Consider the following 15,377-nt stretch of genomic DNA (forward strand, 5'->3'; position numbering starts at 1 on the left):
CAGAGGAATATGATGCTTTCGGATATCTGCATTCTTATGGTCTACGTTGGGGCGATTTGATCTACGAAAACTTGGTCATACTGGTTATCTTACTCTCCTAGCTTTCCCAGTATCATAATATCATAGCTGAATGCTGTTTTATGATATTCTTGACCGGCGTAGTCAAGCGGACATTCTACATAGTCTGTTTTCACGAAATAAAAAATTATCTCCCAGTTATCAAGAATTCATGTGAGACGCATTAATCTACAATTTCTGCCAGTGAAGTACCTACTAGTAGTATAAAAAAAAAAGCTGAAGTGCTATGTCCACCCGCTCCTAGCGCCAATATTTCCACATAAACGATTTCGGGAAAATGACACCCGATTCTATGTACTGAATATCCCACTGAAAGTCATGATTCAACAATTATCAAAGTGCTAATCTCTGCTATAAGCTATGTCATCGGCGATCGATTATCACAAATTTCGCAGAGGGGAAACATGTAGCGAGGAAGGATGTCGCGCTCGAAAATTCTATATTGAAGATGGTAAAAAGTTTTGTCAACGAGGTCATGAGCAAGCAGTTTGTAAACCGTTCCAAACCAGAATGATCATAAAGTAACCCAGTCTAGGGTTTCACTCAAACTCAACAAGATGAGGATGACTGGAATCAGCAAGGAAAGAAGTCAAGAAAACGGCGAGAGGAAAAAGAGCAGGTGGAAAAAGTTTTCGGGGGTCGCGATGCCACACAGCTCTATTTACAATGTTACCAATTAATTCTTTGGAAACAAACTCACTGGTTAGTGACAGTGAAGGGCTTTCCAAAAGAATTAGAAACTATCGTAAGAGATCTGTGGGAACTGAGATTGAGAGTTTTACAAGGTTCGGGAGACGAGAGAAGTGAGTATGGGACAGAATTTGGGTCAACGACGGAAGGAGACGACACGGATACGGATGGGACGGGGTATAGAAGTACAGCTTCGACTGTTATGAGTAGGAAGAGAGCGTCTAGGGCTAAGAAAAATCTTCCAAAATTAATTGAGACTCTGGGGTTTTGCTATCTTGGAATATTACTTTTGCGACTGCCTACGAGTTTAGGAGAAATATACAAATGGGCAACTAGGGATGAGATTAATTATACACGAGCGGTAAGTGAGCTTCGTAGACATAGTTCCCTATGTACTAAACGGACACAGATTAAAGAAATTCCTAAAGATATGAGAGCTCGATTACCAGGTCATTATTTCAGAGCGCTCGAAATCCACGGTATCTTGAATGGGCATAGACTTCATCAAACAGTTCTCGATATGGTATCGTTTTTTAATTTCAATTTCGAAATGGTTTTTCCCCCAATAAACCACAAACTACTTCTATACAAGAGTGTTAGAGATCTAGGCCTCCCAGGTATGTTCTCAACCTCAAGATTCAGACTTGCGTTTACATCTAACATTTTTCAGTTGATATTTACATGGCTGTAAATGAACTTGCTGAGATTCTGGAATACAACTTTTCATATCCGATTCATAACAAGCGGCTCCATGGAACAACTGGATATCCAGAATATCAACTCGCTAGTCTGATAGTTATTGCAACAAAACTCAGCCAGCCATTCGACGACATACACCGTCATCCAGAGAGCAATCTAGATGCCACAGCTGCAAGAATCAACTGGACTAAATGGCAAAGTATTATGTTCGATAATCCTACTGAAGGCTTAAAGCGTGGAGATGAAATCAAAATCACAGATGCAGATGTTTTCAAGATGACTGGAGAACAAATGGACGACTGGATGAATTGGTATCACAAAACTTGGATCGATGATAGAGATCAAAAGGGTGAGTAGATACTCCATTGGTCGAATATGCTTTTCACTAAGATTGTAAACAGTTCCTCAGCAAATTTTGGAGCTCTTCCCATTGACGGATATCATACCTGAGACGACAATGGGAATTGTTGATCCGGATCCAACCATTCGAGCTAAAGAAGTTCACAAAACATTGACCCTTCAGAAGCCAGTAGCTCGTGTGGATGATGAAAAATTCCAAGATATGGTTCGCCCAGGTGAAAAGTATAGAAGATATCGGACAGTTGAAGAGTTACCTGAAAGTGCTAAGGCCTTTTTCGAAATTGCTGGTAAGTTGTTCTTGTTAGATGACGTCTTCATGCTCTCATTGACTGGTATAGCGAGAAATATTGGAACTTCTATTGAAAAATTGGTACATGGTGTTTTTACCACCGAGATTCAATTGGAAAAATGGATGTTAGATGAGCGTAGGAAAGAGTTGTTAGAGCAGGAAGAGAGTGAGGAAGAAAAGGCTTATCAGGAGGAGATGATACATGGCATCGAGGTGGATGGTGACGTCGGGAAGAAGGGATTCGATGAGAGAGACGTTGATTCTCCTACGAAAGACTGAGCATGAAGTAATTGGATTCCTTAAATTGTGTGCAATTTCGAGAAACGGGTACGGGTAATAGTTCTGGTTCGGACGTATTGGAAAGGGGCTCGATCTTGCTTTGAATAGGTTCATTGGTGTTTAGGATTTATTTTAGATACCCAGAAAGATTATTGAATGATACCTTCAGACTCATAGCCTTTACATCAATAGGACCAATTAATCATGTCCTAAAATCATCATATTGTTTTCACCTTGATGGCTACCTGCTTGATGAGCAGGCAGCCTCAAATCCGAGGGTCGGACCAACGTACTTGGTCATGTCATGTGACCCAACGCGCTAGGGTTTTTCTCGCTTCCCAACCCACATTCTTTGCAATATTCGACTTGAGTTGGGACTTCGAAATTTAGATTTCCACGACAAGTACGACAAATCGAAGAACCTCAGCAACCAGTAAGTATACACAGCCCTTGCGGTCATTTACAATGTTTGCGAGTAATTACTGACTTGTTTGCGATTTTAGTGCAGATGTAAGAAACCCCGATATCCCATCCGCCACCTACCTTGAGATTATACGATTTTCGGAATTATTTGCGATATCGATACACGAATTTACATGATAGGAAACTGATGATATAACAATAGCTTCGTCAAGACCCTTACGGGCAAGACCATCACTCTTGAGGTCGAGTCCTCTGACACCATCGACAATGTTAAGGCCAAGATCCAAGACAAGGAGGGAATTCCCCCCGATCAACAACGTTTGATCTTCGCTGGAAAGCAACTTGAGGACGGACGTACTCTCTCAGACTACAACATCCAAAAGGTACGATTATCTTCCACTCCGGTTTAAGTCGACAAGTTTGGATTGGATATCTTTGGGAATTATCGAAGCTGGAGGATGTATCTGAAGGGGACAACGAGATGGGAGTTTCGGAATTGGTTGATTGACATTATTTTGCCCACAGGAATCCACTCTCCACTTGGTCCTCCGTCTCCGTGGTGGTCTTATTGAGCCATCTCTCAAGGCCCTTGCCTCCAAGTTCAACTGCGAGAAGATGATCTGCAGAAAGTGCTACGTACGTTTTTCAATTCTTCCCGTCAATCCGCGAAATACTGATGAACAAATCTAGGCCCGTCTCCCTCCCCGTGCTACCAACTGCAGAAAGAAGAAGTGCGGACACACCAACCAACTCCGCCCAAAGAAGAAGCTCAAGTAAATGTTTCGCTCCTATGGCGTTTGGGTTCACAGGGAGATTGTGGAAGGGAGGATTGGTGCGCGGATGTATCAATGGGTTCTTTGCGTGGCCGGCTCTGTATTTGAGAACAATAGCATGAGGCAAATGAAGCAATGAGACGATTATTCAGCACACCAATTACAAATATCTTCAAGAACACTCTTCCGTGTGCAGTTATTTGAAATCGATATGTGCCTGCCTGTCCGAACTAATTTGATTCAACTTTCTAGTTCGACTGTGATCTTTGGGCCAATATTGGAGGACTTCTTGCTTTGGACAAATGACTGCATCACAGGGACGAACTTCCTATTCTATATTGTCCAGTGTTACGGCAAGCGATGACTATGTGACAATTGGTACTTTCCGACACTATTTCTTGGACCAGCAAAATCTCCAGACGACGTAGTAGCTAAGTGGGGCGACAAAAGACACAGATAACATACATTTATTGCCTGGTAGGCAAACCCCCTTCCAGCAGAAGTCTAATCGGAGTTGTACGGAGTGAAATAATAAATCGCTGAGTACGTAGTAGAACAGGGGTATTACAGCAATCCGTAGTCATCTTCAAGGGTGGATATATAACAATAGTTTTTAGTCTTGTTATCGTGGTGGATCAGCACAAGTCTTTCCAGCACTGTGGCTATTGTGAAAGATAAAATGTTGTCAAGCACAAGAGGTTCATTGGATCAATTATGTTGTTATATGAATGAGTGTGTATGTAGGGGGCTCTCGTCTAGTATGATATGAAGAGATGTCTTTATACGAATTTGAAAATAGGATTAACAAGAATATTTACCTAGTACATAAAATAACATTTGATTTGTTTTGGACTTTTTGATATCTCATCTCATCTAATCAGCGGAATGAACGCTCGCTTTGCAGGGATGATATCGCCTGCATCTCTTAGCGCGCCTATCTCCAGATTCGCAAGCTGTCCCAAGCTACAACATAGAACACCATTCATGCAACAATCCTCACAACATTGAATTATTCTACTTGCAGCAAAACAAAATGTCAGGAGCTGGATATGATGTCGTTGTCGATGTGGATGAGGAGGTATGTTTATCAGTTCCCTTTCCCAGGACTCATCTTTCTGTCATGAATCCAAACGCATTTTCTCATACTAACAAACCCAGGGCGATCTAGGCCATACTGATCTCCAAGAAGATCTCTCCTTCCACAATTCCAATTTTGAAAACAATCCCTCCTCATCCCGCAATAAGCCCACATCGCCTGGTCTCCCAGCTCCAGCGACTGCAGGTGGTCCCAATACCTCGAAACGTTACCTCTGGTCCCTACATTTCTACTCACAGTTCTTCGATGTCGATACTTCTTCCGTTCTAGCACGATGTTGGGCAGCTTTATATCCTCGTGCAAATTTCTTGGATGTGTTAGAGGGGAATCCAGATTTGTATGGTCCGTTTTGGATTGCTACGACCGTTATTTTTATTCTATTCATGGGAGGAACGGTTAGTTTGTATCTGGCGGAAAGAGGAGAAGGAAGATTTGCGTACGATTTTGGGTTGTTAAGCGGTAGGTTCTTTTTTCTTCTACTTGCGTGGGAATCGAAGTGCATTTATGGCGAGAGAGAATGAATACAATACTAACTTGGAAACTTCTACAGGCGCCGCAGGTCTAATCTATGGATATACATTCGTAATTCCAATCCTTCTCTTCCTAGCCCTCAAATATTTTGGCAGCGAATCTGCCAATCTTCTCGAATGCGCCGCTCTTTACGGTTACTCCAATCTCGTATGGATTCCTGTCGCATTGGTCTCCTGGTCATCCCTCACAATCATGAATTGGGTATTCGTAGGAGTTGGATTTGGATTGAGCGTTGCTTTCCTCCTTAGGAATTTATATCCAGTTCTCAGCGCTACGGATAAACAGACAAGTAAAATATTACTTATCATGGTGGTTGTTCTACATGCAGGTTTGGCAATTGCTATCAAGGTGTTGTTCTTTGCCCATGGAAGTCCGGTAGCTAAGAAGCCTGAGGGTGAAGATCCTGCAAAGGAGGCCAATCCAAGTAGGATGTTGTTTTAGAATTGGAGATATCTTGAGGGATATATTTGCCCTGGGATGAAGGGTTGAGGAGAAATTGAGTAAAGGCTGGCCCGAATTAAGGGGGGAGGAACAGATTCAAGGAGTACAAGTCATTTCAAATCAAAAAAATAGATCGATACCCATTATCATGTACAATTTATCATGTTAACCTGTTGTTCATCGTGTATCGATCTTCGTTTCAAGTACTATGACCCCTTCTATCATGGATCTACAATACTCTTGATTTGCAACAGCTGTTAAAGTATCCAAGAATCAAAATTCTAGCTCCGAATTTGGTTTTCGTAAAAAGATATCCTAGTGTATTGTGTGACTTACCAAGTCATTGTCTCTGAAAAGTAAAGGTATTCATGTGCTTAAGCTCTTACATGGCAAGTTGTTACTGATGAGCTCCCGGTGAGCTCGTTTGAGAATGAGGCCTAGTTGTTAGTTACTCTCGGTGAGCCACCTTGCAAATTAATGAATAAACCCAATTACCCCGGTACTCTACAGTTGCAAAATCCATGAAAACATCTTGGTTTATCATACTTGCGATTCCGCTCTGTGCCCTTTGTTTTCTTTATTTTGATGTAAATTCAATTATTTCTATTGATATTGAATGACATGACGAAATCAACCAAGGATCGCTAGACGTACCTAAAATCCGGGATAATATTTCATCCCTCCATTTCATCCCACCATCAAAACCACACCTCGAAAAGAAAGAAAGTCTTTCCATAACCCGACCGTACACACCCTCGCAGTCGTCAATTGAAATACATCGTATCGAAAACAGATTTTGTTTTTCACTATTTCGGCACCAAAATAGAAGAACATGTTTACCCCTCGAGTATCTCGCACTTTAGCCCGCGCATTCCAAACGCGCATGGGAGCTTCGTCTGTAAAATGCTATTCCATGACGCATTTGTCCACGAGCAGTTGCACGAATTTCCGTACGAGGGTTCGAGATGGTGGATTGATGAATGCGGTGATTTTTGATCGAGAGACGGCTCGGGGGTCGACACATGTTCGAAGATCGTATTCGCAGGAATCGGAGACGAAATCTAAATACTACACTTTTGAAGATGTTTGTTCTCCGCTCGCTCTTTCTTTCTCCTGAAATGAATTTACTGACTTATTCCCCCTCTCTCTCTCTTCTAGATGCAAAAACTCGCATCCGCTCCACATCCCGATACTCATATCATCGATGTCCGCACACCTCTCGAAGTGCAACAAACAGGACGTATTCCCAGCGCGGTGAATATTTCTATCACGACGGATCCGGATGCGTTTAGTATTAGCGAGGAAGAATTTGAAGATCGCTTTGGGTTTGAGAGGCCGGGGAAGGAGGAGGAATGTGTATTCTATTGTAAGACGGGGGTGAGGTCGCGGGCGGCGGCGCAGATTGCGAAGGGGAATGGGTGGAGGAAGGTGGGAGAGTTTGAAGGGAGTTGGGCGGAGTGGAGTGGGAAGGGGGGAAAGGTGGAGAGATGAGCATGTTGTGAGAGCTGGGGAATGCTGGGACAGTGGTGTTAATGGTGTGTGGTGAATATATCATTTATGGGCTATATTCCGTGGATTGCAAATGCATTCATTGTTGTATAAATCTTGTATTCAACTTTACATGTTCAATACACATTGTTCCCATCTGTCAGACGATTCGCACAACTATCTGTCCTAACTATTTCATGAGATGCCTGTGGAATATAAAATTCGACAGGAGAATAGATGATATTTGCCTGTATTGCTACAGTCCAAATCCCCATGTCTCAGAGACGTGATATTTACCCTTGCTCTCTTGATGTATCTTACACACAACACGGTATAGTATCTTCTCCCCCTTTTCTTCCTTCATTCATCCGTACCATTCCGTTTCATCTCAGTGTTTCACCATTCCTATATGTCTATTTATCCCCTGTTCAATACGTGCTATCGTGTGGCAACTTATACATGCACCCATTTCATCTCACCTCATCTCATATCATATTCCTCTCCCAAATTCCTAATCCCCAATACTAATTACTCGCTTATCGAAAGAAGACTATCTACTCAGTACCTAGGTATCTACTTGTATTTCTCTCTCCCTTCTTATCACACATACACACATATATATCATACTATATCATATCATATCATATCATATCACATCATGACAGATCACAATTATCCCATCTATATGGGATAAAATAGAATCGAAGATTGGCAGAAGTGAAATTTGTATTTAATACCTATGTAGATAAGATTGGAGAGGTGTGGGGTTGTGTTGGATTTGAAGTTGATGTATCTGGGTAGGTATGTATTAGGGATTGGAGGTTGGGAAAGGGGGTCGGGATGGGTTGGGATGGGTTGAGTGAGAGTTTGATTTGATGCATTGAGTGGTTGCATGGTGTTGGTATCAACTTGGTTGATATAAGTGTAAGTACTTATTAGTTCTATGTGGTTGTATTCGTTCTTGATCATTATTATCTATGGGAAGCTAGTACTTAATATAGGGTAGCGCTAGCGCGACGCTAGCTAATACAGTGCCCTCTTTGATCACATGATCGATATCCCGACACATGGTTTGCTGTTTGTTTGTGGGTTGGGGATATGAATGTTGATACGGAGCTTGGTAAATGATCTATGTGGATTTTGGGAATGATGGAAGGAAGAATATAGAGAGGGGAGAGGGAACATGAAAGCGAATGTAAATGCAATAAGGGAAGAATGAAATTTCACACAAATATGTTCATGATCCATGAAAAAAGAAGGGTTAGAGAGAAAGAGATGCATGGAAATGTAATCTTACATCTAACATAGTGGGTAGTCTTTTGTAAACATCTGTGCAATTTCTTGGTAGGTAGAGATATATATACGAGATTGGGAAACTAGAGACTATTCTAACTCGATCGAAAATCCAATTTCAATTTTCAATTTTCAGATGTTAGGTAGGTAGGTAGGTAGGTAGGTAGGGTAAAAAAGCTGTGTAATGAGAGTGATGGTGGTGGTGGTGGTGAGTTCATATTATTATTATTGCATGTTGTATCTAGTAGGTACCTGATTTTGTATTTTTTTATCTTCTTCTATGGAATGAGGAGATGAGGGAAGAGCGTGCGGAGAGAAGGGGGGGAAGGGAGGAAATTGTGGATTACTTCTGACTTCTGACTCATTTTTTAATCTGTATATACGTTCGCTTTTCGCTTGGGAGTCATTATTTGAATATTCATACTCATACCTATATATATATATCTACCTATCCTGTTATATCATAACCCCAACCTCAACCCCAAACCAAACCCATCTCACCATCACCAAAGAAACTAAACTTATCTACTCCCTACAAATCTCCAAGTCTCCCTCAAAACAATATGAATTCAAGACCCCCCTCCCCCTCCTCCTGAAAAACCATTTAGGGACTCATGAACATAGATACCCCAGCGAGAATGCGTAGTCAAATCAAGAAATAATCAATATCCCAATTCCATTTACAAATCTAGTTACAAAACAGAAAAGTTGAATAACAATTCGAATATAGATTCCATATGCCAATCTTTTTATTAATTCCATGAGATGAATCGGGCAATACATAGAGAGATAATAAAATTTCACAAAACTAAGCGGAAAAGAGGCTTGAAGTATGATGATAGGTATTCGATCTTCTCAATCCTAGATTCAAGATATATGAAGAAGAACGCGGAGGGTTTCATGATGGAGGAGAGGAAATTTAGCTCCTACGTGCCAGTTTTCTTGAAATAGGTAGAAAAAAACGTTTATAGTGAAGATGTGGATGAAGTTTTATATTTGTGTTGGGTTGTAGATTCGAAGATATGGATAACTTTATCTAAGAGTGTTGTTCAAGGGAATTTACAAGATAAAGGGTAAATGGAAGGTACTCAATGAAGAAGAGGTTCTTAGAATGGAAGAGAAGATAGAGGGGTTGCAAGAAAAAGGAAATGAGCTGCGGGAGAAAGCTGAAAGATAGAGAGAAGAGCAATGGGGGAGAGAGGAGAAGAAAGAAATAAAAAATGGGAAGAGAGAACGAGAAAAGATGTACTTCCATCAACTGCGAGATTGTGAGTTTGATTTATTCAAAGACGACGTTTACGAAGAATGAGAAGGTCGAGGCACGTGTATAGAGGTGATGCTTGATTTTATTATTGGAGATCTAACCATTTGGTAAAGATAATTTTGGATTTATATAATAAGTATTTAAGAGATAGATTCTTCGATTTCTCTTGTTGTGAAATTGGAAGGTAGAACTACATTCATTATAATCTTACCATAACTCAGATTAGGAGATAGATCAGCGCGAATTGAGTCTGAGTATAATTGAAATGAAAATCAATCTTCTTTTGTCTGTGACTATATGTGAAGGAATGCGTATTCAGCAATGTAATGGGGATGTTTCGGCGAGCGTTTGGAAGCGTGGAATTGACAGACAAAACCAAGGCGAAGCAGAAACGGCGGAAAGGGCAGAAAGGGTTAGAACAGCAAAAGCAGAGAAGTGAAAAGACAGAAACATGTTGTTAGTACATATCTCGTACTGAAATATCCATATAGAGGCCCGTCCCGAAAACATCAAAGTAATGACCAAACACCCAACATTGAACTTCAAAATTTATGAGAGTAAACCAAGGTTACCCGCATCCCGTAAGTGCCAAGTCTAGAATCTCCCACTAAAGAGATAATTGACTCTCGTGATCAATAGAACAGATTCTAATCATGATGAAGGATTCACCCCCTCCTCTTCCGAGAAAGTAAGCCCATTTCCATGCAAAAAGCATAGCTCGGCTAATTATTCTCAATAATCCGCCTAACATACTCAGTCAAACTACTTTTACACTCACATTAATACATTAATAATCTAAATATATTCAACTGATTTGTTGATTTTCGCGATTGAGGGGCGGGGCTGGATATTATCATGGTGTAAAGAATGGATTGTGTGAAGAGGATTGAATAGATTGAAATTATACTTTTCCTGATAGCTAGATAGTTTTGCTATTTGGAGGTCATTCAAGTTGGATGAAAATGGGGGTTTGGTTTCTTGAACTAGAGATGATATGAGTGGAATTCTGGTACTGAGTGTTGAAAATTTGAGGTGTTTGTGAAATTTGTTGGTCAATGCTGCTGACTAGATTTTTAGACAAGACAGGACAGACAAGACAGACTCGAGACAGACTCGAGATAGATACGTACTTCCCCACTGTTATCGTTATAGTATATTCCGTCCCGTATCTATGTACGGAGTAAGTATGAAATATATATACGCGTATAAAGAAGCATTCGATTAAATAACATCGTCGGACTCCTCGGTGGACTGAGCTAACACATGTTTTATTTATGAGGTGATCTGAGAAGGTGATTCAGATTAGGTTTTGGGTGGATTTTTGTGGAGTTTGGAGTTTGGAGATGGCTCGCATGGGTTTTGTTTGATTTGATTCATTTCATGGAGGAATCTGGCGTGATATCGTTTTGTATTTCCCGTATGTAGCTACCGATTGTTATGTGTGTTTTGAGTAGGAGGACCTGGTGTTCACTGAAGTCGTTTGTGGTCCTTTTTGGAGAACTTTGTCGGAGGATGAAGATATATTCTTAATAGGGGATGCATGCATGCCAAGACTTGTGTTTGTTGAGTTGGTTGCACCTTACAACCAGCCACCAGTTTTGTTCACTAGGTAGTAGGTACGGAGTACAGATTGGAGGATCCGCGTATAGATGGATCTCGTGATTCAGTCAGGAATGGAGATTCATGTATCATGACTATCTGGTTCAATGAGACTCTTCGTCGTTGTGAGCAGATGGGATTAGATATGAGTATCTTGATTTACTACCTAGATTTGCTTTTGATGTGTAGAGTCTGATTGTGGCTTCATCTAGGCGTTAGCCGTTAGCCATCAAAGTCTGTAGTATGGTCAGTAGGTAGAATTTCAACAAATGGGAACAATATATAATATCTGATAATACACGAGTATATCGTTCCAGCATGGAATCTACTGCAAATCCTCTTCTTCCTTGAACTTATTAGCATAAAAGCTTCGGAAGATATGGAAAGTGGTTGGTAATACTAGTATGAGTGAGTGACTGATAATATTATTTGACAAGGATCCGCTCGTATGGACCTAGGCATGCACATCTTTAATTTCTAGTGGTCGTGGACGGATGATATGATGATGTCGATATTGGGCTCAGAAACAATACATCAGGTCAGCAAAGGGTCACCACCACAATGACACCAACAGAAAAGCATCAGGCACATACTATGAGAACCAACCACAACATTCCGTACCCGCTTGCTTGCTTATACTTTTCTTTATACAAACTTTTTACTTTCTCCATTCAAAGCTTGAATTCTGAGCCTATGAGTCTATGAACCTATCAACCACCTATCAAATCAACCCATGAACCCTTGAACTACTATCTAGCCCTATTGTTTGCTTCCGTTATCTAACTAGACACCTAGAGAACCTAGACACCCGAATGAATGAATTGAAAGAATAATGACGTCTTTTTAATAGGATGAGATATTATTGATGATTGAATTCACTCTTTTGCCCTCCTTTATCTGATGTATATAGAAGATTACCGAGGACCGGTACAGAGATGAAGTGAATGTGTAACTAATAACTACCTAGGTACCGGTACAACACGCGCATTCGCTACACTCCTCCTCCTTTTTGAGTCGATTCTAATTGTCTTTTACTAACAACTGACAACTGTGTACAATACAACTTTCAGATGATTATCATTTCCTATACCATACATCCTACTGGTAAATTCAACTCAATAATATTATTAGGGGAAACTACCTAGGTACCTAATGGTCCAGAATAATCCACCACATATCGCGCCACTAGTCAATAGATCATAGATGACCTTTTTTTACTTCTAGTTCCTCCCTAGTATGATTAGCTCTTCGCATTTCACTCCACTGATGTTCATGTTCGAATTTTCTTTCCTTTCTATCCTTTCTTGCCGGGCGGATTAACCCTGTTTGCAAAGGTCTCTCGAGGGTCGGTCTTTAATGAAATTTAATCCTAGTAATCCTAGTAATCTCACAATCCAATAATTAGCAAATCAGCTACGAGGCTACTCAATTACTCTCCGTTAGATGAATTTTTCAGATCGGTCTATTCACCCGATTGTGTCCCAATCTAACTAAACTTATAGAATTTGATCACAGATGATTGGGTACGGTCGTCATTCAGGTAGCTTGAGTGGATTACTTAATCAAATTCCGTAACTTCCCAATTGTTCCTTACTGTAAGGTTCTGGTGCTTCATAACTCAATAATAATTCCCGACTTTCCCATCCTCCCACCCAAATTCTTCCCTTCCTTCCCGCACCTTCAATTCTTCTTAATACTTTTTATTCAACAACTTGTCCTATCGTACAAGTACCAGATATCTTCTGACCCAAGACTTTATAGTCAACCGTCAGATTGATATTCTTGAAAGATTGTTCTTCATATCAATCTTCTTTCTTGTACTTTTTACTTGCGACCACTGTCATTACCTCGTTTGGTACAGATACATACCACAACGAACAAATCATGGCGGACGTGGTACAAAATATCACTTATGCCTCACCTGTGGCAGATGCGAAATTTGCTCAGATTATTGGGCATCCTCAACTCAATGGCTTTCTAGCCAAGCTGGCAGAAGTCAGCGCATGGCAGATTGTGCTTACAATTCTTTGCCTGATGGTAGCTTATGATCAATGTAAGAAACTTCTCAACGCGTCAATGAACCAATTGCACCACTAACAATTCTATAGGTAGTTATATCTGGCAAAAAGGTTCGATCATCGGTCCAGCATGGAAAGCCCCCTTTATCGGTCCATTCTTACAATCTGTCAATCCAAAATTTCACGAATATCAAGCAAAATGGGCAAGCGGTGACCTCAGTTGCGTATCTGTTTTCCACAAGTAGGTCAACACTATTATCTGCCACTGCAAAATCAGGCACTAATCTCTATCAGATTTGTTGTTATTGCTTCTACTCGTGACATGGCTAGAAAAGTTTTCAACTCCCCAGCATACGTTAAACCATGTGTAGTCGATTCAGCACATAAATTATTGGGCGAGACCAACTGGGTTTTCCTTGACGGAAAGGCTCACGTTGATTTCCGAAAGGGTCTCAATGGATTATTCACTCGCAAAGCTCTCGATTGTTATCTCCCAGGACAAGACGACGTCTATAATCAATATAACGAAAGATTCGCCAAGGTTACTGAGGAAGCTGGAGGAAAACCCGTTCCATTCATGTCCGAATTCAGAGAATTGTTGTGCGCCGTTTCCTGTCGTACATTTGTTGGTTTCTACATCTCAGACGAAGCTATCAAGAAGATTGCCGACGATTACTACAACATCACTGCTGCGTTGGAATTGGTCAACTTCCCAATCATTCTTCCATTTACCAAGTCCTGGTACGGAAAGATTGCTGCTGATATGGTTCTTGAGGAATTCTCCAAATGTGCCGCAAAGAGCAAGGTTCGCATGGCTGCCGGTGGTGAAGTTTCATGTATCATGGATGGATGGATCAAATCTCAGCTCGAGTCCGCTGCTTGGCGCGAGGCAGAAGAAAAGGGTCTCTCAACCAAAGGAATGACCAAGCCAACACCATTACTCCGCGAGTTCACCGACTTCGAAATTGCTCAAACTGTCTTTACCTTCTTGTTCGCTTCCCAAGATGCTACTAGTAGTGCCGCCACCTGGTTATTCCAAGTTATGGCCCAACGTCCTGAGGTTTTAGATAAGGTCCGCGAGGAGAACTTACGCGTTCGTGGTGGTGATAAACGAGTCAGACCAAACATGGACATGATGGAAAGCATGAAATATACTCGTGCCGTGGTTAGAGAGTTATTGAGATGGCGCCCTCCTGTTCTCATGGTTCCATATGTTGCCAAGAAAGCATTCCCAATCACTCCAGATTACACTGTTCCCAAAGGTATGTCAAGCTGATGCGAAAACGAAAGTCAAATTCTAACCTCTAAAAAATAGGAGCCATGATTGTGCCAACAACATACCCAGCTTTACGCGATCCTGATGTCTACGACCGACCTGACGAATTCGACCCTGAACGTTATTTCTCTGGCGACGCTGAAGTAAAGGGTGCTAAGAACTATTTGGTCTTTGGAACTGGTGCTCATTATTGTCTGGGACAAGAATATGCCCAAATGAACCTTGCTCTTATGATCGGAAAGGCATCGATGGAGCTTGACTGGGTTCATCATCCAACTCCAAAATCAGAAGAGATTAAGGTCTTTGCTACAATTTTCCCTATGGTTAGTACATATTCACATTGTATGGCTCTTGATCATTACTAACACAAATCGCAGGATGATTGTCCATTGACCTTTACAAAGAGACCTTAATCATCTTAATATCTCTGTTCGAAATTTTGAAATTTTTCATCAATCTTCACACTACCTTCTCACCATCTTTTTATTATCGGAACGCCAATCTCCGCATACTAGGGGCAAAGTTGCGGCAGTAAGGTTATGATCATTTTAATGCATTAGACTGGGCGTTCAAACATTTCTGTCCATTAAATTATAGGGGAAGGATAGGCGTTATTCATGAAAGTAGTAATGAAGATGGGAATGGAAGAGTTGGCTTGTGTAATTTCTTCAAACTTTGACGAAGAAAACACATGAAACTCACCAAAGGGTACTTAATCAATTGTAATTAGTCATCAGCTTTTGTTTTTCAAAAGAGATGAGAAGCGAAGCATGAGAAATG

The 15,377-nt window shown here is 41.0% G+C and overlaps 4 protein-coding genes across 4 annotated transcripts; all 4 read left to right on the forward strand.

Annotated features, from left to right (window-relative positions):
• The first annotated feature begins 366 nt into the window (after window positions 1–366).
• On the forward strand, window positions 367–2,564 carry EAE97_005526 (uncharacterized protein). The gene is made up of 5 exons (XM_038876038.1): window positions 367–564; window positions 614–1,129; window positions 1,178–1,385; window positions 1,439–1,816; window positions 1,869–2,564. Exons 1-5 carry the CDS (start codon window positions 439–441, stop codon window positions 2,393–2,395), a joined length of 1,755 nt encoding a protein of 584 aa, XP_038733375.1. The 5' UTR covers window positions 367–438; the 3' UTR covers window positions 2,396–2,564.
• A 2,060-nt stretch (window positions 2,565–4,624) lies between these two features.
• EAE97_005527 (uncharacterized protein) lies at window positions 4,625–5,892 on the forward strand (the record flags this gene model as incomplete). Its single annotated transcript, XM_038876039.1, has 3 exons — window positions 4,625–4,669; window positions 4,750–5,146; window positions 5,238–5,892. The coding sequence occupies 3 exons, from the start codon at window positions 4,625–4,627 to the stop codon at window positions 5,657–5,659; spliced, it is 864 nt and encodes a 287-aa protein (XP_038733376.1). The 3' UTR covers window positions 5,660–5,892.
• A 599-nt stretch (window positions 5,893–6,491) lies between these two features.
• On the forward strand, window positions 6,492–7,150 carry EAE97_005528 (uncharacterized protein; the record flags this gene model as incomplete). The annotated part of the gene is made up of 2 exons (XM_038876040.1): window positions 6,492–6,743; window positions 6,818–7,150. 2 exons carry the CDS (start codon window positions 6,492–6,494, stop codon window positions 7,148–7,150), a joined length of 585 nt encoding a protein of 194 aa, XP_038733377.1.
• A 6,037-nt stretch (window positions 7,151–13,187) lies between these two features.
• EAE97_005529 (uncharacterized protein) lies at window positions 13,188–15,010 on the forward strand (the record flags this gene model as incomplete). Its single annotated transcript, XM_038876041.1, has 5 exons — window positions 13,188–13,356; window positions 13,412–13,562; window positions 13,616–14,583; window positions 14,637–14,920; window positions 14,975–15,010. The coding sequence occupies 5 exons, from the start codon at window positions 13,188–13,190 to the stop codon at window positions 15,008–15,010; spliced, it is 1,608 nt and encodes a 535-aa protein (XP_038733378.1).
• Window positions 15,011–15,377: the final 367 nt, after the last annotated feature.

This window comes from Botrytis byssoidea, assembly GCF_014898295.1.
Source record: "Botrytis byssoidea strain MUCL 94 chromosome Unknown BBYS_009, whole genome shotgun sequence".
In the NCBI taxonomy this organism is placed as follows: Eukaryota; Fungi; Ascomycota; class Leotiomycetes; order Helotiales; family Sclerotiniaceae; genus Botrytis; species Botrytis byssoidea.

What these genes read in the sequence shown, in the direction of transcription:
- EAE97_005526 (XM_038876038.1), top strand. Translation starts at nt 439, where the DNA reads ATGTCATCGGCGATCGATTATCACAAATTTCGCAGAGGGGAAACATGT. An exon ending in AACGAGGTCATGAGCAAGCA is followed by an intron (nt 565 to 613) that starts GTTTGTAAACCG and finishes AACCCAGTCTAG; the next exon opens with GGTTTCACTCAAACTCAACA. An exon ending in AGATTAATTATACACGAGCG is followed by an intron (nt 1,130 to 1,177) that starts GTAAGTGAGCTT and finishes AAACGGACACAG; the next exon opens with ATTAAAGAAATTCCTAAAGA.